This window comes from Mus musculus, chromosome Y (assembly GCF_000001635.26).
Source record: "Mus musculus strain C57BL/6J chromosome Y, GRCm38.p6 C57BL/6J".
Lineage (NCBI taxonomy): Eukaryota > Metazoa > Chordata > Mammalia > Rodentia > Muridae > Mus > Mus musculus.
In genome coordinates, this window is record NC_000087.7 from 80448686 (window position 1) to 80464364 (window position 15679).

A 15679-nucleotide genomic window follows, 5' to 3' on the forward strand; every position below is an offset into this window, starting at 1 on the left:
CTAGGCATCATCACATCCTACTACAAAAGGCTATACTAAAAAAACTGGAAACCTTGGACAAAATGGACAATTTTGTAGACAGAAATCAGGTACCAAAGTTAAATCCAGATAAGAATATAGATCTAAACAGCCCCATATCCCCTAAAGAAATAGAAGCAGTCACTAATAGTCTCCTAACCAAATAATGCCCAGGACCACCCACACGGGTTTAGTGCAGAGTTCTATCAGACCTTCAAAAAAGAACTAATTCCAACTGTTCTCAAACTATTTCACAAAATAGAAACAGAACGTACCCTATTCAATTCATTCTATAGATACCACAATTACTCTGATAACTAAACCATATAAAGTCCCAACAAAATAGAAGACTTCAGACCAATTTCCCTTATGAATATTGATGCAAAAAATATTCAATAAAGTCCATGCAAACTGAATCTCAGAACATATCACAAAGATCATCAATAATGATCAAGTAGGCTTCATCCCAGGGATGCAGGGATGGATTAATATAAGGAAACACATCAACTTAATCCACTATATAAGCAAACTGAAAAACAAAAACCACATGATCATCTCCTTACATGGTGAGAAATCATTTAACGAAATCCAACACCCATTCATGATAAAAGTCATGGAAAGATCAGGAATTCAAGGCCCATACTTGAACATAATAAAAGCAGTATATAGCAAAACAGTAGTCAACATCAAACTAAATGGAGAGAAACTAAACCCAATCCCACTAAAATCAGGGACTAGACAAGGCTGCCACTTTCTTCCTATCTATTCAATATATCACTTGAAATCCTAGCCAGAGCAATTGGACAACAGAAGTAGATCAAGGGAGCACCATGGTCCCTGGACCGGGGGATTCTGTGGACACCCACAAGGACCCACACAGGATCCTCCACGGGATCCTAAGACCTCTGGTGGGTGGAACACAGCGCCTGGTCCAATCAAATTGCCCAGGACCCTAGACTGCACATTATTATTATGCACATCCAATAGGCATTTGTGTGTGTGTGTGTGTGTGTGTGTGTGTGTGTGTGTGTGTGTGTGTGTTTGTGTGTGCATATAAGCGTGTAGGTATGTAGCACTTGTGACCAGAGGAATGCAATCATGCAGTGTCTTTATTTCTCTCTGCCATTTTCCTATGATGCAGTGTGTTGATTAGAATATCTTTTGCCCATGGGATGTGGCACTATTACAAGGTGTTGGCTTGTTTGAGGAAGTGTATCATTGTGTAGGCTTGCTTTTATGTAGTGCACAATCTCTGCCCAGTGACAAAAATTGATCCTCTTCCTTGCTAACTGTGGCCACAAGCTTCCACATTGTTGCCTTCAGACTAAGATATAGACCAATTACTTCCTTCCCCAGCACCTCCTCTTCCTGGATGCTGCCATGCTTCCTACCAAGATAATAATGTACTGACCCTCTGAATCTGTAAGACAACCTCAATTAAGTTTTCCCTATAAGAGTTTCCTGTGTCATGATGTCTCTTCACATCAATGAAACCCTGTTGAACATAGGCAGTATGTTAGCCTAATTTTTAATGCTTACAAGATAATTGCAACCAGCATGCAAGCACAAAGTAAAGATGATGAATGAGTTTCTGTATTTTTTGAACTTCTGAATTTTTGAATGAATGAGGGGATTGGGAAAATTAGAAAGTTTTGGGAAGGAGATAGAGAGAGGACCTTTTGGGCTCCTGCCACTTGCTTTTGCATTCAATATATCTATTTTAAAACAACACCAACAACTAAAACAACCAACGACAGGGCATCCATACAACAGATTCACAGAGAAGACACCAAAGGGCAATACATTCTTGTAAATCATTTTTCAGCTAATGTCTGGTGTATTGAGCCTAAGGATTTTACTGTCAAACCCTGATGATTAATCACTAGATTGTATCCCCTAATACAATGATGAATGACACTGTGGTCAATAGGACAGTTAACGTGTATAAATACATCGTTTTTCACACAGTCAGTTTGAATTGTTACTATATTTCCCAGTTTTTTTTTTTTTTTTGCATTTTATCTCCATTAGTGTGTTGTTTTCAGCCCTCACTTGCTACATAGAAAACGGAATCTTTTACAATATATTTCATTTAGGGTGCACAATGGAACCTAAAGACTATTTCAGTCCATTTCAAAGTAGAGCTCTCTGTTCTCTTTCCAAAATTGAATTTAAACTGCTTTCAAATATATTTTGCAGTTGTGTGGCTTAGTTTAATTAAGATTGGGGGGGTTATTTCTCCCACAGTCCCAGTTGTCTAAAACTGGGAAAACTGTCTAGAAATGTTGTGGAACCTTTGTGACTGTGCCCTAGGAGAAGTAGATCCGTGGGGCAAGAAGGAGCGAGCTGGGTGGTTTTGAACTAAATCTTGGATTCTAAATCCAACCAAATGTGAGAAGGGCCCATTCAGGCTCTCAATGCCACAGATGAACTTGTTGTTTCCTCCTATGTTCTCTTTATCATGACAGTCTGTTCCTCGTGAGTGTTTGCCATATACATCTCTTCCTGAACATTGATTGTGTCAGGAGTTTTGACAACTTGACTTAAAAATAAGTATTGTAAGTGTACATCTGTCTCTCCACCTCTTCCTCTTCCCCGTCCCTCCCTCCCTCCCTGCCTCCCTCCCTCCCTCTCTCTCTCTCTTTCTCTCTCTCTCTCTCTCTCTCTCTCTCTGTGTGTGTGGGTGTGTGTAGGTGTGTGTGGGTGGGTGTTGTGTCAAATATATTGCTGTCAATTTTGCCTTCATGTATTTTTTTAATGTGTGTGTGTGGAATGATTTTTCACATTAAAAATTATTCTCACTTTTCATAAATTTCAGTGTAATCTTCAATTTTAGTGAGATAAGCTTCCAAATGGCTTTTTTTCTGGAACTCAAGAAATTGGAATGCTCCATAGTTTTATGACCTGAGTGAGAATTGTCAATAGGTTCCCAGTGATGCTGTGGGGCCATACTTAAGATCTGTGTAGCAGCTAGAGGAGCCTCTGTGTTCTTTGAGCCCTGCATTTGGAGAATAACTACAAATTGTTTGTACAGTTGGCTCTAGCATAGAGACTCTTCTTTAAAATTGTTTTCTCTTTCTCACTAGATGCCATGCATTGGAAAGTCCTTCCACATGGAAACTACGGACCATATTGAATGGTGGAGAAAGGAGATTCACAGTAAATTATAAATGAAGAAAACAAAAGTTACAGCCCTATAACTGATACTTCCACAGCTAAAGCTGTGTGGAAGCATGGAGAATGTTGGAGGACTTGCAAAATTTGTTTGGATCTCATTCCTCCTCATTGCTCACATAATTTAGTAGTTAATATCCTCGTGATTTCATAGATATATTTTTCTAAATACTTCTTAAGTTGTGTGAATGTGTGTAACTCTGTGAATGTCTCTGTGCATATCTCTCTTTCTATGTATATTTTTCTCTGTCTCTGTGCCTACTTGTGTGTCTCTGTGTGAATGTTTATGTGCATGTCTCACTCTGTATGTCTAAGTTTCTCTGTCTTTCTGTCTCTGTCTGTCTATCTATGCCTCACATCTAAACTCATTTCTTCTCCTTGCTTACCTTCTTCTTCTATTGTTTTTCCTTCTTTGCCTTATCCTTCTCCTCCTTATTCTTTTCTCCTTCGCCTTCTCCTCCTACTCCTGTTTCTTTCTTTCTTTCTTTCTTCTTCTTCTTCTTCTTCTTCTTCTTCTTCTTCTTCTTCTTCTTCTTCTTCTTCTTCTTCTTCTTCTTCTTCTTCTTCTTCTATGCCTTTGACTTTTCCTTCTCTCATTCTTCTTCTCTCCTTCTCTCCTCCTTATTTAACCTTCTCCTTTTCTACTTCTCCAAGTCCTCCTCCTTCCTTTTGCTCTTCCTCTTCCACTTCTCTTGTTCTTCTTCCTTCTCCTTCTCCTTGTCGTTCTGCTCCACCCATTCCTCTTCCCTTCCTTCTTCTCCTCTTCCTCTCCATATTCTTCTCCTTCTCTTTCTTTTTCTCCTTCTACTTTTTTCTCTATCTCACCCTCCCTCACTCCCTCCTACCCTTACCCTACCCTCCCTGATGCATTCACAGACTCTCCTCCAGTACTACTGGTAATTTGAATTTTGTCTTGCCAAGCTATGAAGACAAGGATGGTCTCCTGAGGCATCCCCTGTTACTGGTCTTTTCCATATGTCTTTTCAATTGTCCTTTCACTGTTTTACAGATTTCTTCTAAGATCATTTTACCCCACCCCACCTCCATGCCTTGATTTCTTCTGGTGGGAATCTCCAGAGTTTCAAACTCACATCCTCTCTGATGGTGTTCTGCCTGAGAAACCACAAAATCTGGAGGCTAGAGTTAAATTTGATCATTGAGCTTGGGGCATTGTGCTATGTACCAAATGCCTGGTCTCCAGTCATGCTGAAGTCCTTAAACCTGATGAAACCTAATGGGTCGTAATTTTCACCTACATGGGAAGGAAGGCATTTCCTCCGTATTTCTGGAACCCTGGCTCCTGGTGAATTTACCATACCCACAAGCACTCCCGCCCTGCAGTGGCTAATGGCTAGCAGTCACATACAAAATGACCAAAGGTTCTGATCTTCAGGTTAGATAACTTCTAGTTACCTAGCAACAGCAAGATAACGAGCCCAATATATGAGAGGCTACTTGGCCCTACATCAGTCTCTCATTCTCTCTCTCTCTCTCTCTCTCTCTCTCTCTCTCTCTCTCTCTCTCTCTCTCTCTCTCTCTCTCTCTCTCTCTCTCTCTAACTTTTACAATCCGTACTCTCTGTAAACTTTTACCTCTTTCTCTAAGCGTTCAACTTTCTTACTCTCTAACTTGCTTTCTGTCTTTCCTTCTATGTCTTTCCCCATCTCTCCTTTTGGCCATGGCAAGTCTAACAATCTTTTTACTCTTTTTTTTCTCCTTGCTGTCTAAAATAAAGCTCTAAAACATTAGACTGTCTATGTTTTTTAGGCCCAATATGGGATGCCAGAGACAAAGAATCTGGTACCATTGTCTTCCCCTCGTTCACCCCCATCCGTGTAGTTTCAGTGGATTTACACAGCCAGATGCACAATCAGGTATGCATGGTAATTATCCTTCACTCCTCCCATGTCAGCCTTCACAGAGCACAGAACCTTCTGCTGTCCATGTTCTCTCTCACTTCACCAACTTGCCCTACACCCACAGTTTCACACTGGACACTTAACATTACTACAAATTATTAAAATGTAACTGCATTTAAATTTAAAAATCATCTCCTCATTTGAGTTGGTAACAATCCAATGCTTAACAGATATTTGTTAGTAGTGCTTACCTGTTGACATTGATACCATGAACTTCTTATTACTTCTGGTGCTATGTGATTTTTTTTTCAAGCAAGATGAGGACTTGAACAATTTCTGAAATCATGTCTTTGGACTCACAGCACTTACGTGATGTAGATCTAGTTTCCCAGAGACTTCCAGTATCTGTGATGAGCCATGAACTTGGAACATCTGCAGCATGACCCAGAGTTTCATTGGGCTGAGCAGAGAGATCTCAAGATTTGATTGCTTTCTCTGTCCAAAGTATATATATACGATTAAATTACAACTGCATAGTGGTTTTTATTACTCTGTGTTATTATCATTTCAAATCCTCTTATTTCTTGGCTGAGTTGCTAAATGATACCTTGTTCTGTGAACCAGCTGCCATTTTTGTTCTAATGCGATTTGATGGATCTTTTCAGCTTTCCTAGTTCCATTTACTGAGAAAGGTAGCTTCTCTCTGAGGTTATGGTCTCAGAAGTTGTTGGATGTTTCAAACCCTTCCCTGGAATGTCTGGGACTCTGCAAAAAAGGAATTAAGAATTTTGAAACAAAAGTGAGGAACTACTTGGTGTCTTCTTCTTGTCCTGTGAAAATTCTGAGATCCATTCTTACAACTGGAAATATTCAAACACATTAAAATTATTCTACAATGAGAAAATCAACTGCATTATAATCCTGATACTTACTGACACATGAGTTATAAGGATGTTCTTTATTAAAAAATCTTACACTCTTTATTTCGTTCTAGAACACATTTTCCCCCTTTTAACAGCTGAAAAATCTATTTTACTTCAATTTCATTTTTAAAAATCCGTATTATTTTAAAAATTTTAGTGGTAATTGTAATAAGTATCTATAAAGTGTTGCAGATGGATCATGCCCCCTCTTTATGTGGCTAATGGAAGGTTATTTTAAAAAATTCTTCCTAATGAACATCTATTCTTGTTGTTGTTTTTGTTGTTGTTGTTATTGATGTTGTTAGATGTTATTACTTGACTTCAGGAATGTTTAATGCTAATGAGGGTCTTATTGTTCTCCAGATGTCTCCTTTCACCCTATCAATATATATAATATATATATATATATATATATATATATATGTTTGTAAAAATGTGGTGAGTCTCTGTATGCACATTATCAAATGTTTCTGATTCAACTTGTGCACAAAGCAATCTACATTTTGTCTTTTTACATTTGTGTTCTTTTGCAGGGAAATGAAATACCAAAGCCTATCTGAAAGTAAGGATTTTTCAAAAGTCTCATTTCCTTGGGAATTCTAAATAAAAGTTTATATTCATTATGGAGAATGTATTATGAGCTTGTCAAGAGCATTTGAATATGAATTTCTTTCCTGTTATGTTTATTTTTCTTTGGTGATTTGAAGTGGAAGCTACTCACAGGAAAAAAAAGAGAGGTATCTAAAACTACTTCTCATTATCTCACTTTCTTTAAATTGAGATTTCTGATGTTGAAGAGGAATGAAGTGAGTGTGCAGATTTTGTCCACATAACTCCTAAAAGAAAGAGCAATAGTCATGTTCCACAAACACATGTATTCAACACCCCAATTAAATTGCATGGGTACTGGCTGAATCTAAAGTCCCTGTAAATGAATGTGTGTGTGTGTGTGTGTGTGTGTGTGTGTGTGTGTGTGTGTGTGTGAATGTTTCCATGTGTGTGTGTGTCTGTGACTCAGTATATCTAGGTGTATATGTACATGTGTGTGTTAGGATTATATTGCTGTAAACAGACACACTTATCAATGCATGTTTTATTAGAAAACCATTTAATTGGGGCTGGCTTACAGGTTCAGAAGTTCAGTCCATTATCATCAAGGTAAGAATATGTCAGGATCCAGGCAGGCATGGTTCATTTGGAGCTGAGAGTTCTATAACTTCATCTGATAGCTGCTTGGAAATGAATAGCTTCCAGGCAGTAGGCAGAGGGCCTGAAAAGTCTGTTCCCACAAAACACCAAATGTGTTTTTGAGTGTTTATGTGAGTATTAGTATGGGTTTTATTGCCATGAAGTGTCACCAGGATCATAGTAAATCTTGAACACTTTGTAACTTCTTTTCAGAGGTTTACTCCATTATTGTCATGGCTGGAAACATGGTAGCCTTCAGACAGACAAAGTGCTGGAGAAGGAGATGAGTTTTAGGTCTTGATATACAGGAAGCAGATGGAGACTGTGTCAAACTGGGGATTGCTTAAGGACAGCAGACCTCCAAGCCTACCACCACATTGTTACATTTCTCCCAACAAGATCACACCAACTCAACAAAGACACATCTCCATCAGTGTCCCAACTACTCCACCAATGTCACACCTCATGAAACTATTTCACACTTCCTGAGAGTGCCACACCTATTGGCACTATTTATTTGGGCCCATTAACATTATTCTTAAAACTGTTCAATGGACAAAAGGTAACTTTAATGAAAGAAATAAAGAATGTTTCAAAAAATAAACAGGAGTATGTATGTCTTGGTTACTGTTCTATGCTGTGAGAGACATCATGACCAAACAAACTTATAAGAGGAAACATTTAATTGTGGTCTTAGAGTTCCAGAGGGCAAGTCCAGGATATCATGGTAGACACCATGGCAACACAGAGGCAAAACATGTAGAGCAGTAGTTGAGAGCGAACAACTTATGATGGAGATGGCAGAGAGTAATGAAAGAGGGAGGGAGAGAGAGAGAGAGAGAGAGAGAGAGAGAGAGAGAGAGAGAGAGAGAGAGAGAGAGAAAGAGAGAAAGAGAGAGAGATAGAGAGAGTCTGATGGGTTTTTGATATTTCAAGGCTCTGTGACAAATCTCCTTTAATAATAAAACAACTCCTAATTCATTCTAGACAGCCCATCACCCGGAAAACTAACACATTTGAACGTGTGATCATCTGTGGCACACAATTATTCAAACGAATAAAGGAATGAAAAAGAAAATGATATCAACTAATAAGTGGCCATGACACTTGGTAGTATAGTTTATATCATTACTTTTCATTTCTCTCAGGTTAGGGTTATTTGCATAACATATTTCTGATCAGCAATCATTCTCAAATAATCCAAAGGCATCCTAACCCCACCACACACACACACACACACACACACACACACACACATTTCTACTTGATTAACGATATTGGCATTACTTATTTTTATGGAAACATATCCCTTATTCCTGATTTAGTTCAAATCGTGGGAAATGTTGATGTATAATTAATTCCTATTCATAATGGGATAATACAGAAGTCAACAATATTGAATCCATTGTTCCTTGGAGCTGAAGATTTTCCATCGATTTAGTAAAATATAAATATGATTTTAAAAGAAGGCAACACCCTGAAAAAGTCTTATTTTCATCTTTTCATTATTTACAGACCATTCTGTGGTATAAATAGGAATCTAGAGGAAGAAAGGTGTTTAAAGTCACTGACACACACACTTAACTTAGGTTTCCTTTGCACAGGAAGAAGATATATCAATCCTCTATATATGGAGAGTTTCTCCATGACCATTAATATATAAAAGTCTTCAGGTCTCTAGGTTAAAACAACATTGCTTTTGCCTATAATTTATGCAAAGTAACCTCTTTTATACAGTTATCATATTGATGTGTGTATGCATACAGAATTATACAGGTAAGTCCAGAGGATAGGGAAGGGTATACTGTTTTCTGCTACTTCACTCCCTAATTTTCCCCTTATGACAGGGTTTCTTGCTGAGCTAGGAGTGAGGCTGACATTCAGGAAGCCACAGTCATTCTTCTGTCTCTGCCACTCCAATTCCTAAGCACTGGTGTTTAGGTGAATGTTTGACCAAACTCTTGGCTTTACCACTGGGCCATCTCCCTAGATTCTTCTTTATTTTAAATAACCTCTGGATGACTTTTGCCCTCAATGTAATGAAACTGCTCTATAAGAATTTGTTATTTAGAAGATGGCAATATAAGTGGTCTGTGTGTGTTCAGTACATGGTATATTAAGAACTACTTTCCTTAATACCTTGAGAATTGCATACAAATATTTTGATGGAATTTACTTTCCAATTATTTTAGTAACTCCTCCCAGAACAAAACCTGTCCCACTCCCACCTAACTCCTCCTGCCAACTTCATATCTCGTCTTCTCCCCTTTGTTACAACCCATTCAAATCATTTGTGTTTCCCATAAACTCTTAGACATCTGGCTTCCAGTAGAGCATGAACAATCTATAACCTTCAAAGTCAATACCTTTGATGAAAACTTACTATTCATCCTTCATCTACTCTCTATACCTTATCAGATAGCGATAAGGGATAGTGAGCCTTCCCATTCAGTGATGGAAGACAGAATGTCCTGATTTTGTGCAGAAAGACACAGTTTTTCTCTTACCTCTGTGCCTTACAAGATTTTCATTCTCTTCCTTGAGGATTTCTAAGTTTCAGCTCCTCTACTTCTTGCCTCTTTCTGTGAGTATTTGTGAATATGCATGTGTGTCTATATTACAGATGTCTCAGTATATATACAACTCAACTCATAGTGGGATTTTGCAATTAACTGCTGGCACTATCTCACACTAGACCATATTCCTTAATGCAGACTTGGTGTGGGTAAGTACCAGAAAGGAACTGGAGATTGCTAGATATCTTCAGAGTTAGTTGTAGTATAGGTGAAGTTTAGACTTCTGACCTTACATTCTGGCTAGCCCCTATGGGATTAAGATGCATGGATAAGGGATCAAGATCCTGAACTTGGATTGCATTTTTCTCCTTTTTGAACAAAACAGAGATATCCTTGAAGAGATAGATGGATCTTATCACTTTGTTTCAAATAAAGAATTCTGTGGTTAAATTGTTTTGAAATGTCAGTCATGGGTCTTAGATGAAGGCTTTGGTCCACAGTACAATGTTCATAGGTAGTACAATATGCACTCTGAAAAGTCATTGGAACATGAGGGCTTTAATCAATGAGTTAATCAATCAATGGATATACAAGGAATGGGTAAGAAACTTGTAAATGAACGCGGTCATTTGGACATGTCTTCAAAGCTGTTTTTTGTCTTTGGTCCCTTCTTGTGTTAATGCTGACTAGCTGCCAATAATTTGAACAATTGTGCTGCTTCATGCCCCTTTCATATTCATGTGATCATGGATCCTTCTTTCATTTGTGATAGTAACATGTCAGGTTCAGAGGAAACATTGCTTAATTCTTTAATTTTTTTTTCTAGAAACGGCATGCTAAGTGTAGAACCAATGTTACCTAGTTGTTGTAGTTGGAATATTCAGCCATGGTATCTGTTGTCTTTGAGACTCAAGAACTTTGCTGCTACCCACACCACTGGTCTTTCTTCTGAATTCACTATTGTATTTTAGTAGATTTCAATATCATATGAAGTACCAGAAAATGAGTGAAAAATGACAGTGGTGAAATGTGTTTAGAATCATTAAATTACACACTTAAAAATAAATAAATCAATGGATTTATTTAGTATATAAATCAAACTCCAATAAAACTTCTGAAAAGGCTTAACCAAATGTGATGCTTCTCATGTGAGTTGTTATTTGTCATAGCACCTGTGATTTAGCTGTTAATAGTAGTGGGTTTTATTACTTATGAATCAGACACCAATACATCCATGAAGGGGTTACACTCCATTCCCTCAGGAGAAAGAAATCAATTAAAAGTCATTGGATTTCTTGATGAGAATTTTTCTGGTCAAAGCTGAGTTGGCAGGAAGTTGGACAGACTGGGGTGTCTCCCAGAAAGTGTAACACAAATTAGAATGTAGGTGTTGTGAGGCTATAAGGCATATTCACTACTTGTCACCTATTATTGAGTATTCTTGCTGTTGGAGGTACTTACCCTTCACTTCTGCCATGGAGGGAAGTGGGTCTACACCCAGGCAGAATGAGGAGATTGTGATGAGTAATGTTTGTGTGGGTTATGGAGCAGGATAAACCTTAATGTGCTGGGATTTTATTTATCTCCAACTTGACAATCTAGCGTCACCTTAGGAGAGAGAACAATTGAAGAATTGTCTCTATTCACTTGGTTTTTGGGTAAGTCTATGGGACATTTTCTTCATTGATGGTCGATGTGTGAGGGTAGGCAACTGTGGGTAAGCTCATCAGTAGTCATTTATAAAAGGAAAGCTTTTACTCTGTATTTAAAATAAAATATTCGATCAAGCCACATGATTTTTGGTGGTTTGAATAAGAATATACCCTATAGATTCATATATATGGATATTTACTCACCAGGGATTGGCAGTGTGTTTAAGGATTAGAAGGAATGAGAGAAGATGTGGCTTCATTGGAGGAAGTGGTTGTGTCAATAAGTGTGGTCTTTGAGTTTTCAAGAAACCAATGTAATGGCAGAATATCTGTTTCTGTCTAAGGATCAATAGTTCTCTATTGCTCCAGTGCTGCGGTCACTGACTTGATGTTTGACTAAACTTCTGTAAGTGTAATCAAGCCCCCAGTTAATGCTTTGTTTCATAATAGTTGTTTTATCCATGATGTCTCTTCACAGCAATAGAACAATGACTAAGATAGGGTCAAGCAATAAGCACTCTTTCCTGGTAATGCTTCAAGTTCCTGTTTTGCCTTCCTTGGTAATAGTCTGTAACATGTAAGCTAATAACCCTTATATTCCCAAGTTATGTTTGATGTTAGTATTCTTCAGTGTGAGAAAGAAGCAAACTAGAACAATTGCATGTCATTATATACATGAGAATATCTTACCTTTAAATTAAAATAAAATATCTACACATTATTTATCCTTATAGGATAAGTGACAGTGGTAGTATTAGATATTTTGTTCCTCTAAGAAATTGTCTTACTTAAGGTTTCTATTGTTGTAAGAACATACCATGTCCAAAGAGCTAATTCCATAGCAAAAGTTTTATTCAGCTTATATTCCACATTGCTGTTCATCATCAAAGTAGTTTGGAAAGAAACTGAAACAACACAGGTTCCTGGAGCCAGAAGCTCATGCATAGGCCATGGAGTGGTGATGCTTATTGACATGCTCCTTAAGTCTTGCTTCCATAAGGAGCACAAGACTACCACCACAAGAGTGTCCCCACCCACAATGAACTGGGTCCTCTCCCACCAATTAAGAAAATTCCTAAAAGCTTGATCTTAATGAGGCATTTTCTCAACTGAGGCTCCTCCTCTTGCAAGACTCTAGATCTTTTCAAGTTGCTATGAAACCAGTATGGCACTCTGAATGTAGTTGGCCTATGAGGAGGTGTGGCCTTGTAGGAGTGGGTGTGGCCTTTTTGGAGGAAGCATATCACTGTGAGGCTTTAAAGCTCTGCTCAGTGTGGAAGACAACATCCCTGCATGCAGAAGACTCTAAGCTTCCTCTCCACCACTACATATGCCCAGACACTTGCATCTTCACTTCCTTGATGATAGTGGACTGAACCTCTGAAACTGCAATGAAATGTTGAAAAGCCCTAATGAAATGTCTCTAATGAGTTGTCTTAGTCATAGTGGTTTTTCACAGCATTGAAACCCTAATTAAGACATCCAGCTAGCATAGAAACTCTCCCAGATATCAAAATTAATCAACAATAGAGAGTATTTTCAAGTCATTTGGCATTCAAACTTATTCTAGAGAAAAAACACAAATGATTGAGTCCATGACAAGCCTGACTAAAAACAAAAACAAAAAACAAAACAAAAACAAACAAACAAAAAACAAACAAACAAACAAAACAAAAACAAACAAAAAAACCTACAACAACAATAAAACCAACCAACCAAACAAACAAAAGAAACACTCAGAGTGCATATGGGACCCATTAAGACCCCCATGAAGCACAGGGGCTACTCAGGAGTAGTGACCAACATATTGGGCAACCTCATAGAGTTTGAAACCCATGAGAACTGGCATAGAAAAGAGATCAGCACATATGCATTGAGTACACCTTCACTGTTTTATGAGAAGGAGGTCACACATAAATTTGAGAAAGGAATTTATAGGGAATAGACAGGCTGAAATGGTACATAGGTATGTTGGGAGTCAGATATTTGGAGGAGAGCCAGGGGAACAGGCCAGTGGTGAGCTTTTTGATGGTCATCTGGGGCACTCAACAGAGACCTCCAAAAGATCACAGGATTCATCCCAGGCAAAGATTGCACAGGGAAAGAACTCAGGATCCACGCCCCACCATATATTATCTCACAGTTTATTCATTTTCTCTTTTAAATTACTCTTTGATCTGATCAGCTGGCTATTTGTTAAGAAACCAAAGAACCTAATGTGGATATGCCCAATTTTAACTATTTGCACAAAATTTCTATTCTTCCTGGGTCTCCTGCTTCACATTTTGAGAACTTCATCTTAGAATTCATTTGTCCCTCAGTGTCCTCTAGTCCTTTGTGTGTCCTTTATTGTTTTTAAAGGTCACCATCAATTTAATCTTTCTTAACTTCTACCTGGTCTCTTTTCTGCATGTTAATATTGGATTTCTTAAAAAGATATCTTAATGGGAATAGAGAGATGACCATGTTGTCAAGAGCACTACTGTACCGCAAAAAAAACTGGATTTGTTTTCTTGAATTCATATCCAATGGTTAACAATCAGCTTTAATGCCAGCTCCATGGGATCTGACAACTCATGTCTCTGTGGTCACCTATACTCTCAAGCTCATGCCCTACTCCCACCCATATAAATAAAGATAATAAATCTTAAAATGAGAGACAAGTTTCATTTGGTTTCATTATTCAAATGAAACCTTATTTTGTCTGATTTCTGAATCTCTTTGGATCAGTTTTCTGGGTTGCACTTTGTGTAACAAGGCCACATTCCTTTTATCTATCACTCTTTCCCCAACTTGTTGTTTCTCCCTCAGACTTCATACCAGAGATTCTATCTATGTCCTGTCTTTCTCCGCTTCTTCCTAAAAATCCATTTTTTGCTGCCATCCCTGCTCCTCTAAGTCATATCTCCAATTCCTTGCTCACTATGCAGACCACAGAATCTAAGTCCTGTCCATTTTAGCCTGTGTGATATTAGATGTATGCACTGTTCACAGCCTGCATTGCAACTTTCATCTTCCTTTGATGTTCTTTCTACCATAGTCCATCTCTTCCAACAAAGTGTTCACTAAAAGCATGTCATGTCACACGTATTAATTTTTAGAACAAAACAAATTTTATTGACAAAGATACTGAGGTTGTCAAAGACCCATAGGTACCCAACACAGGAAAACAAACATTTTTTTTTCAATCCTATAAGTTTACATTTCTGTACTTTGTGATTTTTTTCAATTTAAGTGATATTTGACACCAGAGTATAGACATAGATATGGAGGTCACCGAGAAATTTGATAAAGTACACAGTAGGATTGGCTAGAACTTTGTAAACAACCTTTCCGAACTTTTTGGATCCATCATCTCTGGTGTACTGCACCCAGGAACCTATTAAGAAGTCATTGTCATCACCTGAACTCACCCCAGCCAGAGGGGTCTCTGGAATGATGTGGAGGTTACCTTCCTTGTAGTCATCCAGGAGCTGATAGACGTAGAGGACCGGATCCTTCTTGTAGGAAATGTAAAAATAGTCCTGTAAGAATGGCACCTGGGCTAGCACCATCCCACTCCAGTTGTCCTCAGAGCCATCTTTCCCCTCAAATTTGTGTTGTACCTCTCTGCCAACCAGTGCGCCTGCGAGGTGGACCTCCCTCACCTGAGGAAAATCTACTTTGTGAGGCAAGACCTTAAGATTTAAAATCCTCTCATCGCTGTGGAGCTCCTGTCCGTAGACACTGTCAATTCCGTCATACTTCACCAAATAAAGAGAAGGGTTTGTTGGCAGTTGACCTAGAATGATGGCCTTCCAATGGGTGACAGGCTCATTACCTTCCTTCCACCCGTGAGAAATTCTGCAGCCAACAATATTCCCCAGGGCCTGGGAAGAATGCTTCCTCCTACTCTTCTTCTTGAGTGATGTCATGCTCAGACTCTTCAGATGTATTGTCTTCTACCTGGCTGTAGACCTGTTGTGGTAGATCACACTGTCTTGTGGCTTCCATTCCCTTCAAATATCATACTTGCTCATTGCCTGGGACTGAAGATCTTGCCCGTTTAAACCAGACACAATGCTGTTGCCTCTGTCATATATATGAATTCCTGATGGGCAATGGTTATGGGTTGAGAGTGAATGCTGGACCAAGACTCTTCTCTAAGAGAACTTCTGAGCAGGTGAAGAAGATTATGCTAAACAGATTTGAGCTCCTAAAATTAATTTTATAAAAATAAGAAGTTAATAAGTCAGCCATGGTGGTACACACATTTAATCCCAGAACTCAGAAGGCAAGGACAGGCAGATTTCTAAATTAGAGACCAGCCTGGTCTACAAAGTGAGTTCCAGGGCAGTCAGTGCTATAGA

General features: G+C 38.4%; 1 protein-coding gene across 1 annotated transcript; it reads right to left on the minus strand.

Moving 5' to 3' along the window:
- Positions 1 to 14560: 14560 nt before the first annotated feature.
- On the minus strand, positions 14561 to 15244 carry Gm21257 (predicted gene, 21257). The gene has a single exon (XM_017318829.2). The coding sequence runs from the start codon at positions 15242 to 15244 to the stop codon at positions 14561 to 14563; it is 684 nt and encodes a 227-aa protein (XP_017174318.1).
- Between the last annotated feature and the right edge of the window lie 435 nt (positions 15245 to 15679).